This window comes from Antechinus flavipes, chromosome 3, assembly GCF_016432865.1.
Source record: "Antechinus flavipes isolate AdamAnt ecotype Samford, QLD, Australia chromosome 3, AdamAnt_v2, whole genome shotgun sequence".
In the NCBI taxonomy this organism is placed as follows: Eukaryota; Metazoa; Chordata; class Mammalia; order Dasyuromorphia; family Dasyuridae; genus Antechinus; species Antechinus flavipes.
The window spans coordinates 41,990,099-42,003,685 of record NC_067400.1 but is presented as its reverse complement, the minus strand read 5'-3'; the positions used below and the strand labels follow the sequence as shown (position 1 = coordinate 42,003,685).

Below are 13,587 nucleotides of genomic sequence, written 5' to 3'. Positions count from 1 at the left end.
AACTCTTTCATTGTCCTGAAATATGTTTTATGAGAAGCTTTGGTTTGTTTATTTGATTGGAATTTTATTTTCATGCGTGCAAGAAATTCATTCCACCCACTAGCCTGCTCTGAAAATTTGAATGAATGAATTGAGTGGTACAGTGGGTAGAACCTGGAGTCTGGAAGACCTGAATGAAGGAATGAATGAATGAAGAAGCATTTATTTAGCACAAAGCACTGAAAATATAAACACATATACACACACACACAATACAAAAATAACTCCAGCCCTGGGGCTTTTAGGTGCTAATGGAACAGGACACAAAGGGATAGGGAAGGGCACTTTGGTTTGAAAAGCTGCATGGTGAGGGGGGCATTAGGGAGTAGACTGACACATCCCATTCAGGAACAATGGCAGATTTAATATGATAGTTCAGGGTTCTAGGGTTAGAGGGTAGAACCAGGAGGGACAGGATGCTATGCCAGGGGCAAGGTGAAGATGAGGATAGATCAACAAGAAGGTGGAGTACAACTGGAGGCTTTTTCTGAAACTGAGGAGTTCACCAGGATAGAAATTTCTCCAGGGTGGGAAGGAGACTATCCAGACTGATGATGATGATAATGATGATAAGCAGCACTTATATAGCTCTTTAAATTTTGCAAAGGCTAGTAGATATGTTATTTTAATTGATCCTAGGAGGTAAGTACTATTATTACCCCATTTTACAGATGAGGTTAACAGAGACAGAAAAAACTTAAGTGATTTATCCGGAGTGACATAACTAGTAAATATTTGAGGCAGAATTTCAATTTAACCCATCTTAATTTCAAGTGTAACACTCTATCCATTATTCTCTGGATGCCTCCCTCCATGTGAGAGAGTAGAGACTAAAGTAGGGATGGGAGTTTTTCTGAAATCCTGATCTCTTAGGCATGTTCTTAGGGCAGCTAGGTGGCCAAATTTGAAGTCAGGAAGATTGGTTAAATCTATACACTCATTTGCCTCAGTTTCCTCATCTGTAAAATGAGCTGAAGAAGGAAAGAGCAAATTAGTACAGTATCTCTGCCAAGAAAATTCCAGATGGGGTCATGAGGAATTGTGTGACTGAATAACAGAGTTGCCCAGTGTATTAAAATAATAAATATGTTCTGGGTCACATGGCTAGTACACATCAATGGGCAGGACTTGAACCCAGCTCTTTGTGATTGTTTGTGGACTCTCTATCCACTAGGCTACACTGCTTCTCATATGTTTGTGTGTTTGCATTTGTGTGGGTTTATATGTGTATGTTTATTATGTGCAAAGGTGATAATCATAAATGTAACTCAAAGTAAACTAGATTTTGCCAGTTTTCATGTCATATCCTACATGGTCTGAATAGGTAAATTTCATATCATTATGAAAATATATTTATCAGGTTCTTAATAGAGGGTGATCTTGTACAAAAGGAATTAACTTCTCCCTGCCCTCTAGGGATGAAAATCAGCTGCTCCAGACTATGGTCTCCCGGGGGCCGCTGGGCATCTTCCTGGCACTGAATAACCTTTGCCTGCCTAGGTGCCCCTACCCCACTCTGAGAGGGCCCCGGCTGGCCTGGCCCTGGGAGTCTGGGACACAGCCCCTCCTGGGCCTGGCACGTAGTCCCCAGAGCTCACGGCACCCCTGGCTGTGAATTCTGGGCTCGCAGCACCCCATGGGGTGCCACGAAGCATCAGGGAGCTCAGATGTGATGATGATGATGATTATGAACAGCAGGGGCCGTCTGGAGGATCATCTCTGCTCATGAATATGCAGCTGATTTCTTTGCTCACAGAGGCCACTTTCTCACAGAGCTGCTTCTGCTGGGAAATTTGGAGAGTTTCTTACCCACTGACTTGGGCGTGCATGTGGGGAGGGAGTATTGTGCATGGGGGGAGTATTGTGTATGAGGCCGGTTCATGGCAGATGGGCCCTCACCTTTAGGAGCCAGGGAAACCTGGCCTGAAATCCTGCCTGTGACATGTAGTGGTTGTGACTTCCTGGATTTTCCCTCTGTCTGGGAAGGAAAGGAGAGAGGGAAGGAGGAAGGGAGGGAGGGAGGAAGGAAGGAAGGAAAAGAGAGAGGGAAGGAGGAAGGGAGGGAGGGAGGAAGGAAGGAAGGGAGGGAGGGAGGAAGGAAGGAAGGAAAGAAGGGAAGGAGGGAGAGAGGGAAGAGGGAGGGAGGAAGTTAGGAATGAAGGAAGGAAAGAAAGGAGGGAGGGAGAAAGGGAGAGAGGGAGAGAGAGGTAGGGAGGGAGGAAGGGAGGAAGGAAGGAAGGGAGGGATGGAGGAAGGGAGGGAAGAAGGGAGAAAGGAAGAAAGGAATGAAGGAAGAAAAGAAAGGGAGGGAGGGAGAGAGGAAGGGAAGGAGGAAAGAAGGAAGGGAAGAAGGGAGGAAAGAAGGAAGAAAGGAAAGGAGGGAGGAAAGAAGGGAGGAAGGGAAAGAGGGAGGGAGAAGGGAATGGAACAAGAGAGAATGGAAGGAAAGGAGGGAGGAAGGGAGGAAGAGAAGGATTCAAGGAATGAAGGTAGGTAGGAAGAAAGAGAAAGAAGAGAGGTAAGGAGAAAAGGAAAGAAAGGAGAGAAGGAAGAAAGGGAAGGAAGGAAGCACAGAAGGAAGAATGGGAAAGAAAGGAGGAAAGAAGTCAGGAAAGAATGAAGGAATCAATGAACAAACAGATGAAGGAAGGAAAGAGGGAACCAAGAATTTATGTACCTACTATATGCCAGCCACTGTGCTAAGCATTTTTTAAAGAAACATTTTTATTTAAAGTTTTGAGTTCCAAATTCTATTTCTCCTCCCCTTCCTCCTCTTTGAGATGGCGAGCAATCAGATAGAGATTCTACACATTGTGCTAAGCATTTTTTACAAATAATACTCCATTTCATGGGGATTTTTTTCATCTTCAAATCTGATTTCTGAAATCAATAAACTGACTTTGAAATGTCACTTTGAAACGTAACCTATAATTCTTCATCCTATGGAATTTCTTCTTTCTGATTCACTCAAGGGACTAATTCTTATCCCATATAAAGATCACTTGGACTGACTAGAGCTTTACAGTTGATTTGACACTTCCTTTTTTGATTTCTTTTCTGTGATTAGGTCCCAGGCTTCTGGCAACACTCTCTTGAAAAAGTATATATGGATTATATACAAAATGAATGTAAAGCAGTTTGCAGGAGGGCACTAGCCCCTGGGGGAATCAGGACAGCCTCCATGAAAGCTAGAATTTCATAATGATCATAATGATATCTAGAATGTATATAGCCCTCTAAGGTTTGCAAGGCAGTTTGCATGTGTCATATCACTTGAGCCTTGCACAACAATATAGTGAGATAGATGCTACTATTATCCCCTATTGTAAAAATGTAAGAACTAAGGCTGATTGTGTTTAAGTCACTCACCCACAGCTTGTATCTGAAACAGGATTTGAATTCAAGCCTTTCCTCAGATTTAGAATTCTATCTACTAAGTCACCTAGCTGCCTAAGCTTCGTGCATCAAAGAGCATTTTATCTAAGTGTTAAAGGGTGTCAAGGATTCCAAGAAGCAGAAGCAAGAAGGGATGCCCAAGATGGAATGGAGTGTGTGTGTGTGTGGCAGGGACCAGGAATATGCTAATATTACTAGATCATATCATATGTGGAGGAGTAATAAACAGGTAAGAAGACTGGAAAGGTAGTGAGGGCCCAGGTGGAGGAGGGTTTTAAAAACCAAAGATGGAATTCACATTTGATTCTAGGGATAGTAGGGAGCCACTGGAGTTTAGTTAATGAGGAGGATAATCAGACTTGTGCTTGAGGAAAACCACTTTTGTGGCTATGCAGAAGATGGATTAGAAGGAGGTTGTGAAAGGATATTTGAGACAAGTTGATAAACCAGGGAACCATTGCAATCATCCAGGTGAGAGGCAATGAAGGTCTCTAAGCCAGTTAGGTTGTAGGTAGTGCAGTGGGTAGGAGCTTGGACTAAGGAAGTCTCATCACCTGGAGTTAAAATCCAACCTCAGACACTTACTAGCTGTGTGAACCTGGGCAAGTCACTTAACCTTGTTTGCCTCAGTTTCCTCATCTGTAAAATGAGCTGGAGAAGGAAATGGTGAACCATTCTAATATCTCTGCCCTAAATGGAGTCACCAAAAGTCAAGATATGACTGAAAATGACTGAAATGAAGTCTGAACTAGAGTGATGGCTGTTACTGGTGAGGAGGGCTGTAATAAAACAGTGTCATGGAAATAAACAACAGAAAACAATGGGGGAAACCCCCACTGGATTTGGATTCAAAGGACTTGGGCTCAAACCATATCACTTAACCTCTCTGGGCTATGTCCTCATTTATCATATTAGGGATTGGCTCTAAATTTCTGATTCTGTGCTGTGATTCTCTGACCAAATCAATATTATAAAACTAGTAGGGAGCCAAAGTCAAAAAACTGATCTAACTCTCCATTCATTGATCTTTCTACATCATAGTGCCTTGTTTGGTGTTGGATTTATAGTAGGTAGTCAATAAAGACCATTGATTATTGATTGACAGAAACTAGTTCTCAGGTCCCAAGATGAGGCTTCCTAAGATATCTCTAGTGTAAACTTACCTGAAGTAGCTCTAGTCTTGAATACAGCATCGGCTCTTAAAATTAAGCTTGTCTTTTAATAGAAAGCAGGAAGGCGGATTTGTCAATGAAGCTAGAATGTAGTACTTACATGAAATGAAGCTCCAGAGATACAATCCAAGTGGACCAAGAATTGTTTCATAGGGCTTGCCAAAAGCATTGTACATGAAAAAGGCCGTGCCTGCCATTGTCAACACAATAAGGATTGTTGAGAAGAGAATGATATTCACATGGATGCTCACTGGGATGACTTTGACCAAATCTGGAAAAACTGAAAATTGAGAAGAACACAAAGAATTGGGAAAAAATCTTATTTTTGATGGACTAAAAATAGAACTCTTTGTAAAAATCCTTCCTCCCCCTTCTTCCCCTTGAAGACCATTAGAGCTCTTTCGAGCTTGTACAAGACACTCCATCTCTTGGCTCTGTGTATTTTCATTGGCCGTTCCCCATTCCTGCAACTCTCTCTCTCTACTCATTTGCCTCTTGACTTCCCTGGCTTTTTCTATCAAGCCTCAGCTAAGGTTCCATCTTCTGCAAAAACCTTTTTTAGTCCTCATTAGAGATTAAGGGAAGAAAGGAGATAGCGGACTAGTGCCTTGGAGTCTATATTGGGGGTGGTGGTAAAGATTGCAGTTTGAGATTAGCTCTGATTTATTCTATATATGTTTTGTTTGTATATAGTTGTTTGTATGTCTTCTCCATTAAATGAGATATTTTTAAAGCTTTTTATTTTCAAAACATATGCATAGATAGTTTTCAACATTCACCCTTGCAAAATGTGTTCCAAATTTCTTTCATAACATGCCTAATATGGAAATATATTTAAAATTATTATACATGTATAAATCTATATCAGATTGTTTACTGTCTTGGGAAGATGGGAAGGTGGGGAGGGAGAAAAAATGGAATTCAAAATTTTACAAAAATGAATGTTGAAAACTATATGTGAATTTGGAAAAATAAAATATTAAAAGCATAAAGAAAGAAAACTATCTTTATATGTATTTGAAAAAAATAAAAATACTATTGAAATTTTTAAAAAAAGAAAAAATAACTCAGCCCTGAAAATTTGCAAATACCATTAGAATAACTTTGAGGGAAAAGATGATCTGACCTCTAATATACCTTATGTAAATAAATAATTGCTCTCTTTCCCATCTCAGTCACTATGTGTGATGATGAAATTTTTAATGGCATTTCTCAGTAGTTCACTTTATTTTCTAAAATTAAAATTCTGGCTTAAGCTCTTAATATTATTTCCAGTATATTGCTATTCAAACACTAAAGGTAGGTTTGAGCTTTCCCTCAGGCCTAGAGAAACATATTTCTTGACTGCACTTAAAGTGCAAGAAGTCTTTAGCATCTGTCAGTATTTTTTATGTGACATGAATCTATGGAAAATCAATTTCTGTGACTGAGATAAGAATACTTTAATTTTTTCTAGCTAGAAGAAATAACAAATTAATTCCTAATTTTTATATTCATGGCAAGATTTAATTGTTAGCAGATATAAGGTGATGAATGACCAACTAAAAATCATTCCTTGACCTGACAAGAATGCATATGACATTGTGAAGGTTGGTAAAACTATTCATAGAATATTGGGTATGTCCTTATTGTATAAGTATTGATTTTTTTAAAAAGCAACTGAAACATAGATCCTTATCATCAATGAATATTGAAGATATCTGCCTTATTCAGTTCATATGGAATCATCTCTTGATTTATCTATTTGTGTCTGATTGACTCACTTGGTTAGTTCATTGTGTTAATAAGACTAAAGTTGCATGGTCTTGAATCCCACCTGAACTGGTTGCCATGACTTTGTTCCATGATCCAGTACTGTCTCTGACCATGGTCACCCATTTCTCAAGCACATATCATTGATTATAAGAACTAGGTAAGGATGGAGGTGTGAAAATCCAATCTCACTATTGGGAAGTCTTGTATTCTTATGAAGAGAGAAATGTGAACAAGGGAATAATACAATTAGATGGATTTGGAACTGGTTGAATGGCAAAGACCCTCACGAGAAACCGTGAGTGATTGATTGGGTGACACTTTGGAAGGAGATCTCCAGTGGAGAGTTGTGCTTGACCCTGTGCTGGTCCTAGATTATCAATCCTAGATCAAAGAGCCTCTTTTGCAATTTACAGATGACACAAGATTGGGGTGTATGGCTAGCTTACACATTGGATGACCAAGTCAGGATCCAAAAAGGTCTTGATGGGATAGACCAGAAGTCAGATTGAAAAAAAAAGAAATTTAATACATTTAATTGTAAATGCACGATGAGGACCAGTTAATCATATGTTACTGTAGGCTTTTTCTTGTACCAACCCATGGAAAGGTTGCTTCTGGAAACAGGCAAGGAAGAAGTGATTTGGAGCATGTGGAGGTTTTCTCTGTTTCCTGACTGTTAACTCCACAGTGGCAAAAAGCTCTTTATTCAGCTGCCTAGCTAGTATGCTAATATGCTGTGCATACAAAAAACAAGAACAAATGAAATCTCTTCCCTGGTGGCTCGGGATACTGTGAGCTGCTTGATCTGAGGATCTGTCCCCTACATGGTCACCTTGAAGCCTTGCACACCTTGCTGTTATGTTCCTTTTTGTCTCTATTGAGTTTATTCTTTCCTTATATTCAGAGAATGAGTATTAGAGACAGAATGTTAGCTTCAAAAGACTCGAAGAACCACCCAGTGTCCAATAACCAGAGCCCATGGTTCATAGCTACCGCAGCCAAAGTCAAGGAGCTTCCTGAATGGCTTAGCCCATCGTGAGCCAACCCAGCACCTGACACAGCTTGCTCTCCAAGCAAAGAAGTGATTTATCCATCAGGCACATTACACCAAGAAGTGAAATTGGTGGGGAAATGGAGGTAGTTACTGCTTGAAATGTGAATCCACTCTTTTTAAGTGTGATCCTGCCAGTGCAAGAAGAGTTGGGATGTCTCAATTCTCCTTGCACTGGAAGGTTGGGTGCCCAGAGTTCGGCTACTGCTTCTCCCTTCAAGGTTCTTAGGATGACTTTAAAGGATTGTCTGGGTTTCTCTAGTATATTTGCTTATGAACCCTCATTAGGAATATTTTCCCCAATGACATTGCCAATTAATATTTCCCCACTATCACTAATAACCAATTAATATAAATTAACGTCTATCAAAGGATATTTATTAAGAAAGTATAATAAAGATTGAACAACAGAAAGTTTCCTTCTCCAAAAAAAAACTCAAAACACAGACATATTCTTGTCTACCTGAAAAGAGTGGATTCACAATTACAGTAGTGACTTCCAACATCTCCTAGTTCACTTTAGAGTGTGACATAGCCAATGGGTTAGTCATTCCCTTGATTGTAGGCTCCTGGGAAAAATCACTGCTGGGCTAAGTCAAGCAAGGTGACCCTTCACTGGCTTTGAGGGTCCTCTCCCTGAGATTCCATGATTCTTTTTTTTTTCTTTTGGAAAGGCAATTGGGGTTAAGTGACTTGCCCAGGGTCACACAACTGGTGAGTGCTAAGAGTGAACTCAGGTCCTCTTGAGCTCAGGGCTGGAGCTCTAGCCACTATATCATCCAGCTGCCCCTCTGTGATTCTTTAAAAAAAATCAAATGAGTTCTATGAATTTGACACCAATAGCATCATCTTCTTATATCTGTTTTCTGAGATCTTACATCTTTTGACCCCTTTTCAGAGTAATGACTCACCTGGGGCCATCATTGCCATCTAGTAGGAGGGGCACTATGCTAGCTCAGCTTCAGGTATGTTATCCATTCCTGAATTCATTGATCCTCACCAACTCTCTATCCACAGGCAAACTACCCCATTCCTGTTCTTTGGGAGTATATGATTTTTGAAACAGGAACAGTGATTTAATATAGAATTCTCATGTTGGGACAGCTATTTATTCTGTCCAATACAGATATCTTTGTATCTTTCTCTCTCTCTCTCTCTCTCTCTCTCTCTCTCTCTCTCTCTCTCTCTCTCTCTCTCTCTCTCTCTCTCTCTCTTTCTCTCTCTCTCTCTCTCTGTCTGTCTCTGTCTGTCTCTGTCTCTGTCTCTCTCTCTCTCTGTCTCTGACTGTCTGTCTGTCTCTGTCTGTCTCTCTGTCTGCTTGTCTGTCTATCTGTCTGTCTCTCTCATACACACACACACACACACATACATACATATATATACACACACATACCTCTACCTGTAATGATGGTGATGATGATGAATTAAGCTACCACCATCTGTCCACTGGTAGACATCCTATGCCATAGGAAGGATCAGGGATCTTACTCAAATCTGTACAAAAGTTGAGGGAGTGTTGCTAAACTGAAGCAACTTAGATATATATCTGCCTTCTTATCATACAGGAAATGAATAGCGGTGCCTAGAATATATGTATATATTTGTATTTAATCCTCGTAAAGTTTTCATCGTCACAAAGTTGTACACCAGGAGACTAATTGCTTCATGTTTTGCTTACTTATCAGCCTGCTACTTTATGTGATAAAAAATACCTGGATATCTAATAACTAGCTAGATATATTAAAACTAATTTGTCTTTTTCCTGACATGCCCTTCTTTGCCCGAGGCTAAGTGAGGAACATCCAGAGAAGCCCTGGCAGAAGTCATTGTAGCAAGCCTGGTCTGGGATTTTAGTTTATTTAATTATTTTAGAAACAAGAGTTGGGTAGCTTTTCCTTTTTGTTTAACCCTAAGCCTGTAAAATGGGCAGAGGACTTGGGCTTTCTCCATAATGTTTTATTAGCCTGATCATCCCAATATGGTCTGCTGCTCTAATTATCTGGTGAGCTATCAACAAGTCAAGGGAAGGCGTTCTTTCTTTAAAAAGAGTGAATGGCGTCACCACCGCCATTTTGTATTTCTCTACATGGTGTATTTTTTGCCTTTCTGCCTATCAATATGCCCATCTCTTCCTAAAAACAAACATTGCCCTTGACCCTACTTCTCTCTTGCATTATCACTGAGGGAATGTTTTCTTCCTTAGGTACAAGTTTCTAATGTAGAAAGAGAGGATCAGGGGAGCCCCAGAAATATATCTATCATTTACTAATGGAGTCTGTGGCCTGTTTCATCATTGCCTCTGTCTCAGGCTAACTCGAGATGGTCCCTGAGGTCTTCTCCCTTGCTTAGAAGCAAACAGTGACATCTAAGTGGCTCACTAGATAGGGGCCTGAACTTGAAGTCAGGAAGACTTAATTTAAATGGAGCTTCAGGCCCTTATTAACTGTGTGACTTTTAACCTTTCTGTGCCTCAGTTTTCTCAGTTATAAAATGGGAATCATAATAGCATCTTCATCAAAAATTTATTGTGAGAGCAAAATGATATAATACTTTGTATTATGTAATATAATATTATGTAATATAATTATGTAATATAATAATATTATTAATATACCACTAAATTACTAATTACTAATATGCTACATAATATGAAGTAAACCTTAAAACTATATAATGCTGCTGCTGTTTTTGTTAATGGAGTCTTTACCAGAGAGATTCCCTCTCCCTCAGAATATATTCACAAGATAATCTAACCAGAATCTAGGATCACTGACCCAGTTCCCAGAATGATAAAAGTAACTTACACAGAAGGAACAGGACAAAAAGACTTGCTGAGACTTAAGTTTCCCCCCAAGGGCCAAGGATTTGACTAGCTTTTAAACTGTCAAAATGGGAAATATCTCCCATGCCAACTGATGCCAATGAGAAAGACCAGTTTTCTTGATGATAAGCAAAGACCCTGCTTAGCTACTGCTTTTATGGTCTGGTCTTTAATCAGCCTCCAGGAGAAATTCATTATAATAGGGGTCCTTAACTTAAGGGATCCTTAGGCAGATAAAAATACATCAAGGGAATAAGTAGGGTTTGGGAGATGAGCACATTGATAGGCAGAAAGGGAAAAAATATCACATACAGAAAAAAAAAATATGGCAGCGGTGACATTGTTCACCCTTAAAAAAATGAATAACTTCCTTTGACTTATAAACCCGCTTGCAATGGGTCCATGAATCTGGGTGGGAAATAATTTATATCTATAAAGATATAGATATATCTTTATTTTAACTAATCTCTAACTGAAATTTAGCATTTATTTTGACTATAAATTTTAAAAAGACATTAATCTGAGAAGGGATCCACAGGCTTCATTAGTTTGCCAAAAGACTCCATGACACAAAACAGGTTTTATATATATATATATATATATATACAGAGAGAGAGAGAGAGAGAGAGAAGAGAGAGAGAAGGAGAGAGAGAGAGAGAAGAAAGAGAGAGTGAGAAAGAGAGAGAGAGAAAGAGAGAGAGAGAGAAAGAGAGAGAGAAGGAAGAGAGAGAAAAAGAGAGAGAGAGAAAGAGAGAGAGAGAAGGAAGAGAGAGAGAGAAGAGAGAGAGAGAGAGAGAGAGAGAGAGAGAGAGAGAGAGAGAGAGAGAGTATTTTGCTGCCTTATTGTATCATGTCTGCTTTCTAATGGTATCACACTAATGGGGACTTAAATTGTAATGGCCTATAACATATTTATTTGAATACCAGTGTTATTTATCCATGAAGTCAGGATCACTCTGGTAGATTACCTGACATATCATAGTGAATTGATACATATCTAAATTGATATTCAATTGAGGGGACTCTTATCTGGGAGCTCCTATTTCAAAAGGCTCTCTTCACCTTTAACAATCAATCAGCCAATCAATTAAACAGCTATTATGTGCTAGAGCCTGTTGTTCAGTTGTGTCCAACTCTTGGGACCGAATTTGGGGTTTGTCTTTTTAGTGGTTTGCTATTTTCTTATCCACGAAACTGGGGCAACAGGGTTAAGTGATTTGCCACACACAACTAGGAAGTGTCTGAGGTCACATTTGAATTCAGAAAGATGAGTATTCAGACCCAGCATTCTTTGCAATATGGTGTCACCTAACCTTCTCAATGGGGACTTAGACAAAGATAAAGGCAAAGCTGACTTTGCTCTCGAGGTGCATTTATTCCATCAGGGTAGAGAGCAGGGCAGGGACAGCATTTATATAATTAAATATTTGTGGCAATAAAGTCAAGATAATCTTGGAGGGGGAGACTCTAGTATCTGAGGAAATCTGGAGGGGCCTCATAAAGACAGCATCCCATGGGCTGAGTTTTGAAGGAAATTAGGGATTTTAAGAAATTTTAGGAAGTGTATTCCAGGCATCAAGCCCAGGACCCAGGGATGAAATGCAAAAAGAAGGGGCTGGGGCGGGAAGCCAGTTGGGCTGGACAGCAGTGTGTATAATGTGGGGAGGAGAATATCACAAGACTAGGAAGTTGGGGTAAAGATGAGAAAGGTTTAAAATATCAAGCAGAGGATTTGGATTTGAGACTCTAGGTCAGGGGTCCTCAAACTATGGCCCAGCCAGATGAGGCAGCTGAGAGCGATTATTCCCCTCCCCCAGGGCTATGAAGTTTCTTTATTTAAAGGCCCACAAAGCAAAGTTTTTGTTTTTACCATAATCTGGCCCTCCAACAGTCTGAGGGACAGTGAACTGGCCCCCTAGTTAAAAAGTTTGAGGACCCCTGGTAGGTCAAGCTTTTTAAACTGTAGGTCGAGTAATTCAATGTCATGAAATTATGATTTATTATCAGTAAATGTTTGATTTGTGTATCTGTTTTATATACCTATATACCCAAGGTTGCTTTAAAAAAATGCCTCAGGCAAAAAGGGGTCATGAGGAGAAACAGTTAAGAAGCCCTGCCCTAGGAATAGGGAGAATAGGGATGGAGAGCACTTGGGCAGTTAGATGGAGGAGTATGGAGTGGAGAGGGCAGAGGGCAGAGGTTAGTGGCAGGGGGACCATAGCACTATCCAAATCCGAGAAAGGTATGAGCCAGGCTGGTGTCAGTTAAAATAGATTGGAAGGGACCCACGTAGAAGCAGGATAGACCACACCTTCCAGGACAGAAACCTCAGCTTTCCATTCTTCTCCCTTCCCATCCTCTATCTGGCCGGTGCAATTAACTGGAAAGAATCCACCTGGGACACACCGCTGGTCCATGCTTCTTCACTCCAGCATCCTAATTAGAACCTCAGGGATGACTGACTCTACCAAACTTCTCAAGACTGGGTAATTCCCTCTCCCCTACAGCTGGAAGTTCTTCCTTCTGCCTCCTCCAATGGGGATTCAGCTTTCCTCTCTGGAGAGAAAAACTCTTCTCACCTGCTTCCCCTCCTGCAAACCTCGGTCCCTTTCCAGACCATCTCAGCTTGATCCCAGTCCTTGTCCCCCTTGGGAATCATGGTGCCATGTAGAGCTCCCTGTCAATGGCCCAGCTTCCCTTCGGCCTCTCTCCCTTTTATAGTCCCTCCAAGTCCCTGGCGTTCTTTTTTCTAAAGACACCGAATCTTCAATACTGGCCACTGTCTCTCAGTGTCTCCATCCCTGACCCTCCCCACCCAGGACCAAGAGGAAGAACCACCATATCGCTTGTTCATCCCTGCCATTTTACGACTGACCCTTCTCAATCACACTCAGCAACTTGTCCCTTTTAATGTTCATGCTATTTTCTTCTATCTGATGTGTGGATCTTTATTGCTATTAATCTCTAGCATCTCTCGTTCCTTCCTCGATGAGCTCAGTAGCTTTCTGCTCCATTTCAACCAAGGCCCTCATTGATAACTTCACTATCTCAAAAGGGGAATAGGAAGCCTTTTGTTAGGGATGGGGAGAAGGGAACACAAATTTGTTAAATGCCTACTATGTGCTAGGGTTGTGCTAAGACTTTTCAAATATTACCTCAATTAGGTGAATAGATTATGGGTGGTAACCAGAAATTCAACAAGAGTACCTCCTCTCTAGGTAAAATCACTGTCTTTTCCCATCCCTCCATGTACCCACGATATGGCCCTCTCTAAGGACAATCTCCTTTCTGACTCTAGAAGGATGGAGTAGATGAGAAGAAGGGAGAGAGGTAATTTCTTGTTTGAATCTCCT

The 13,587-nt window shown here is 40.5% G+C and overlaps 1 protein-coding gene across 1 annotated transcript in view; it reads right to left on the bottom strand.

Annotated features, from left to right (window-relative positions):
- The window catches only part of CLRN1 (clarin 1), a 47,115-nt gene that overhangs the window by 11,034 nt on the left and 22,494 nt on the right, over positions 1–13,587 (bottom strand). Inside the window, exon 2 of the mRNA XM_051983277.1 lies at positions 4,708–4,887. Coding sequence (XP_051839237.1) covers positions 4,708–4,887 — 180 coding nt within the window. The remainder of the gene's footprint in view (positions 1–4,707; positions 4,888–13,587) is intronic.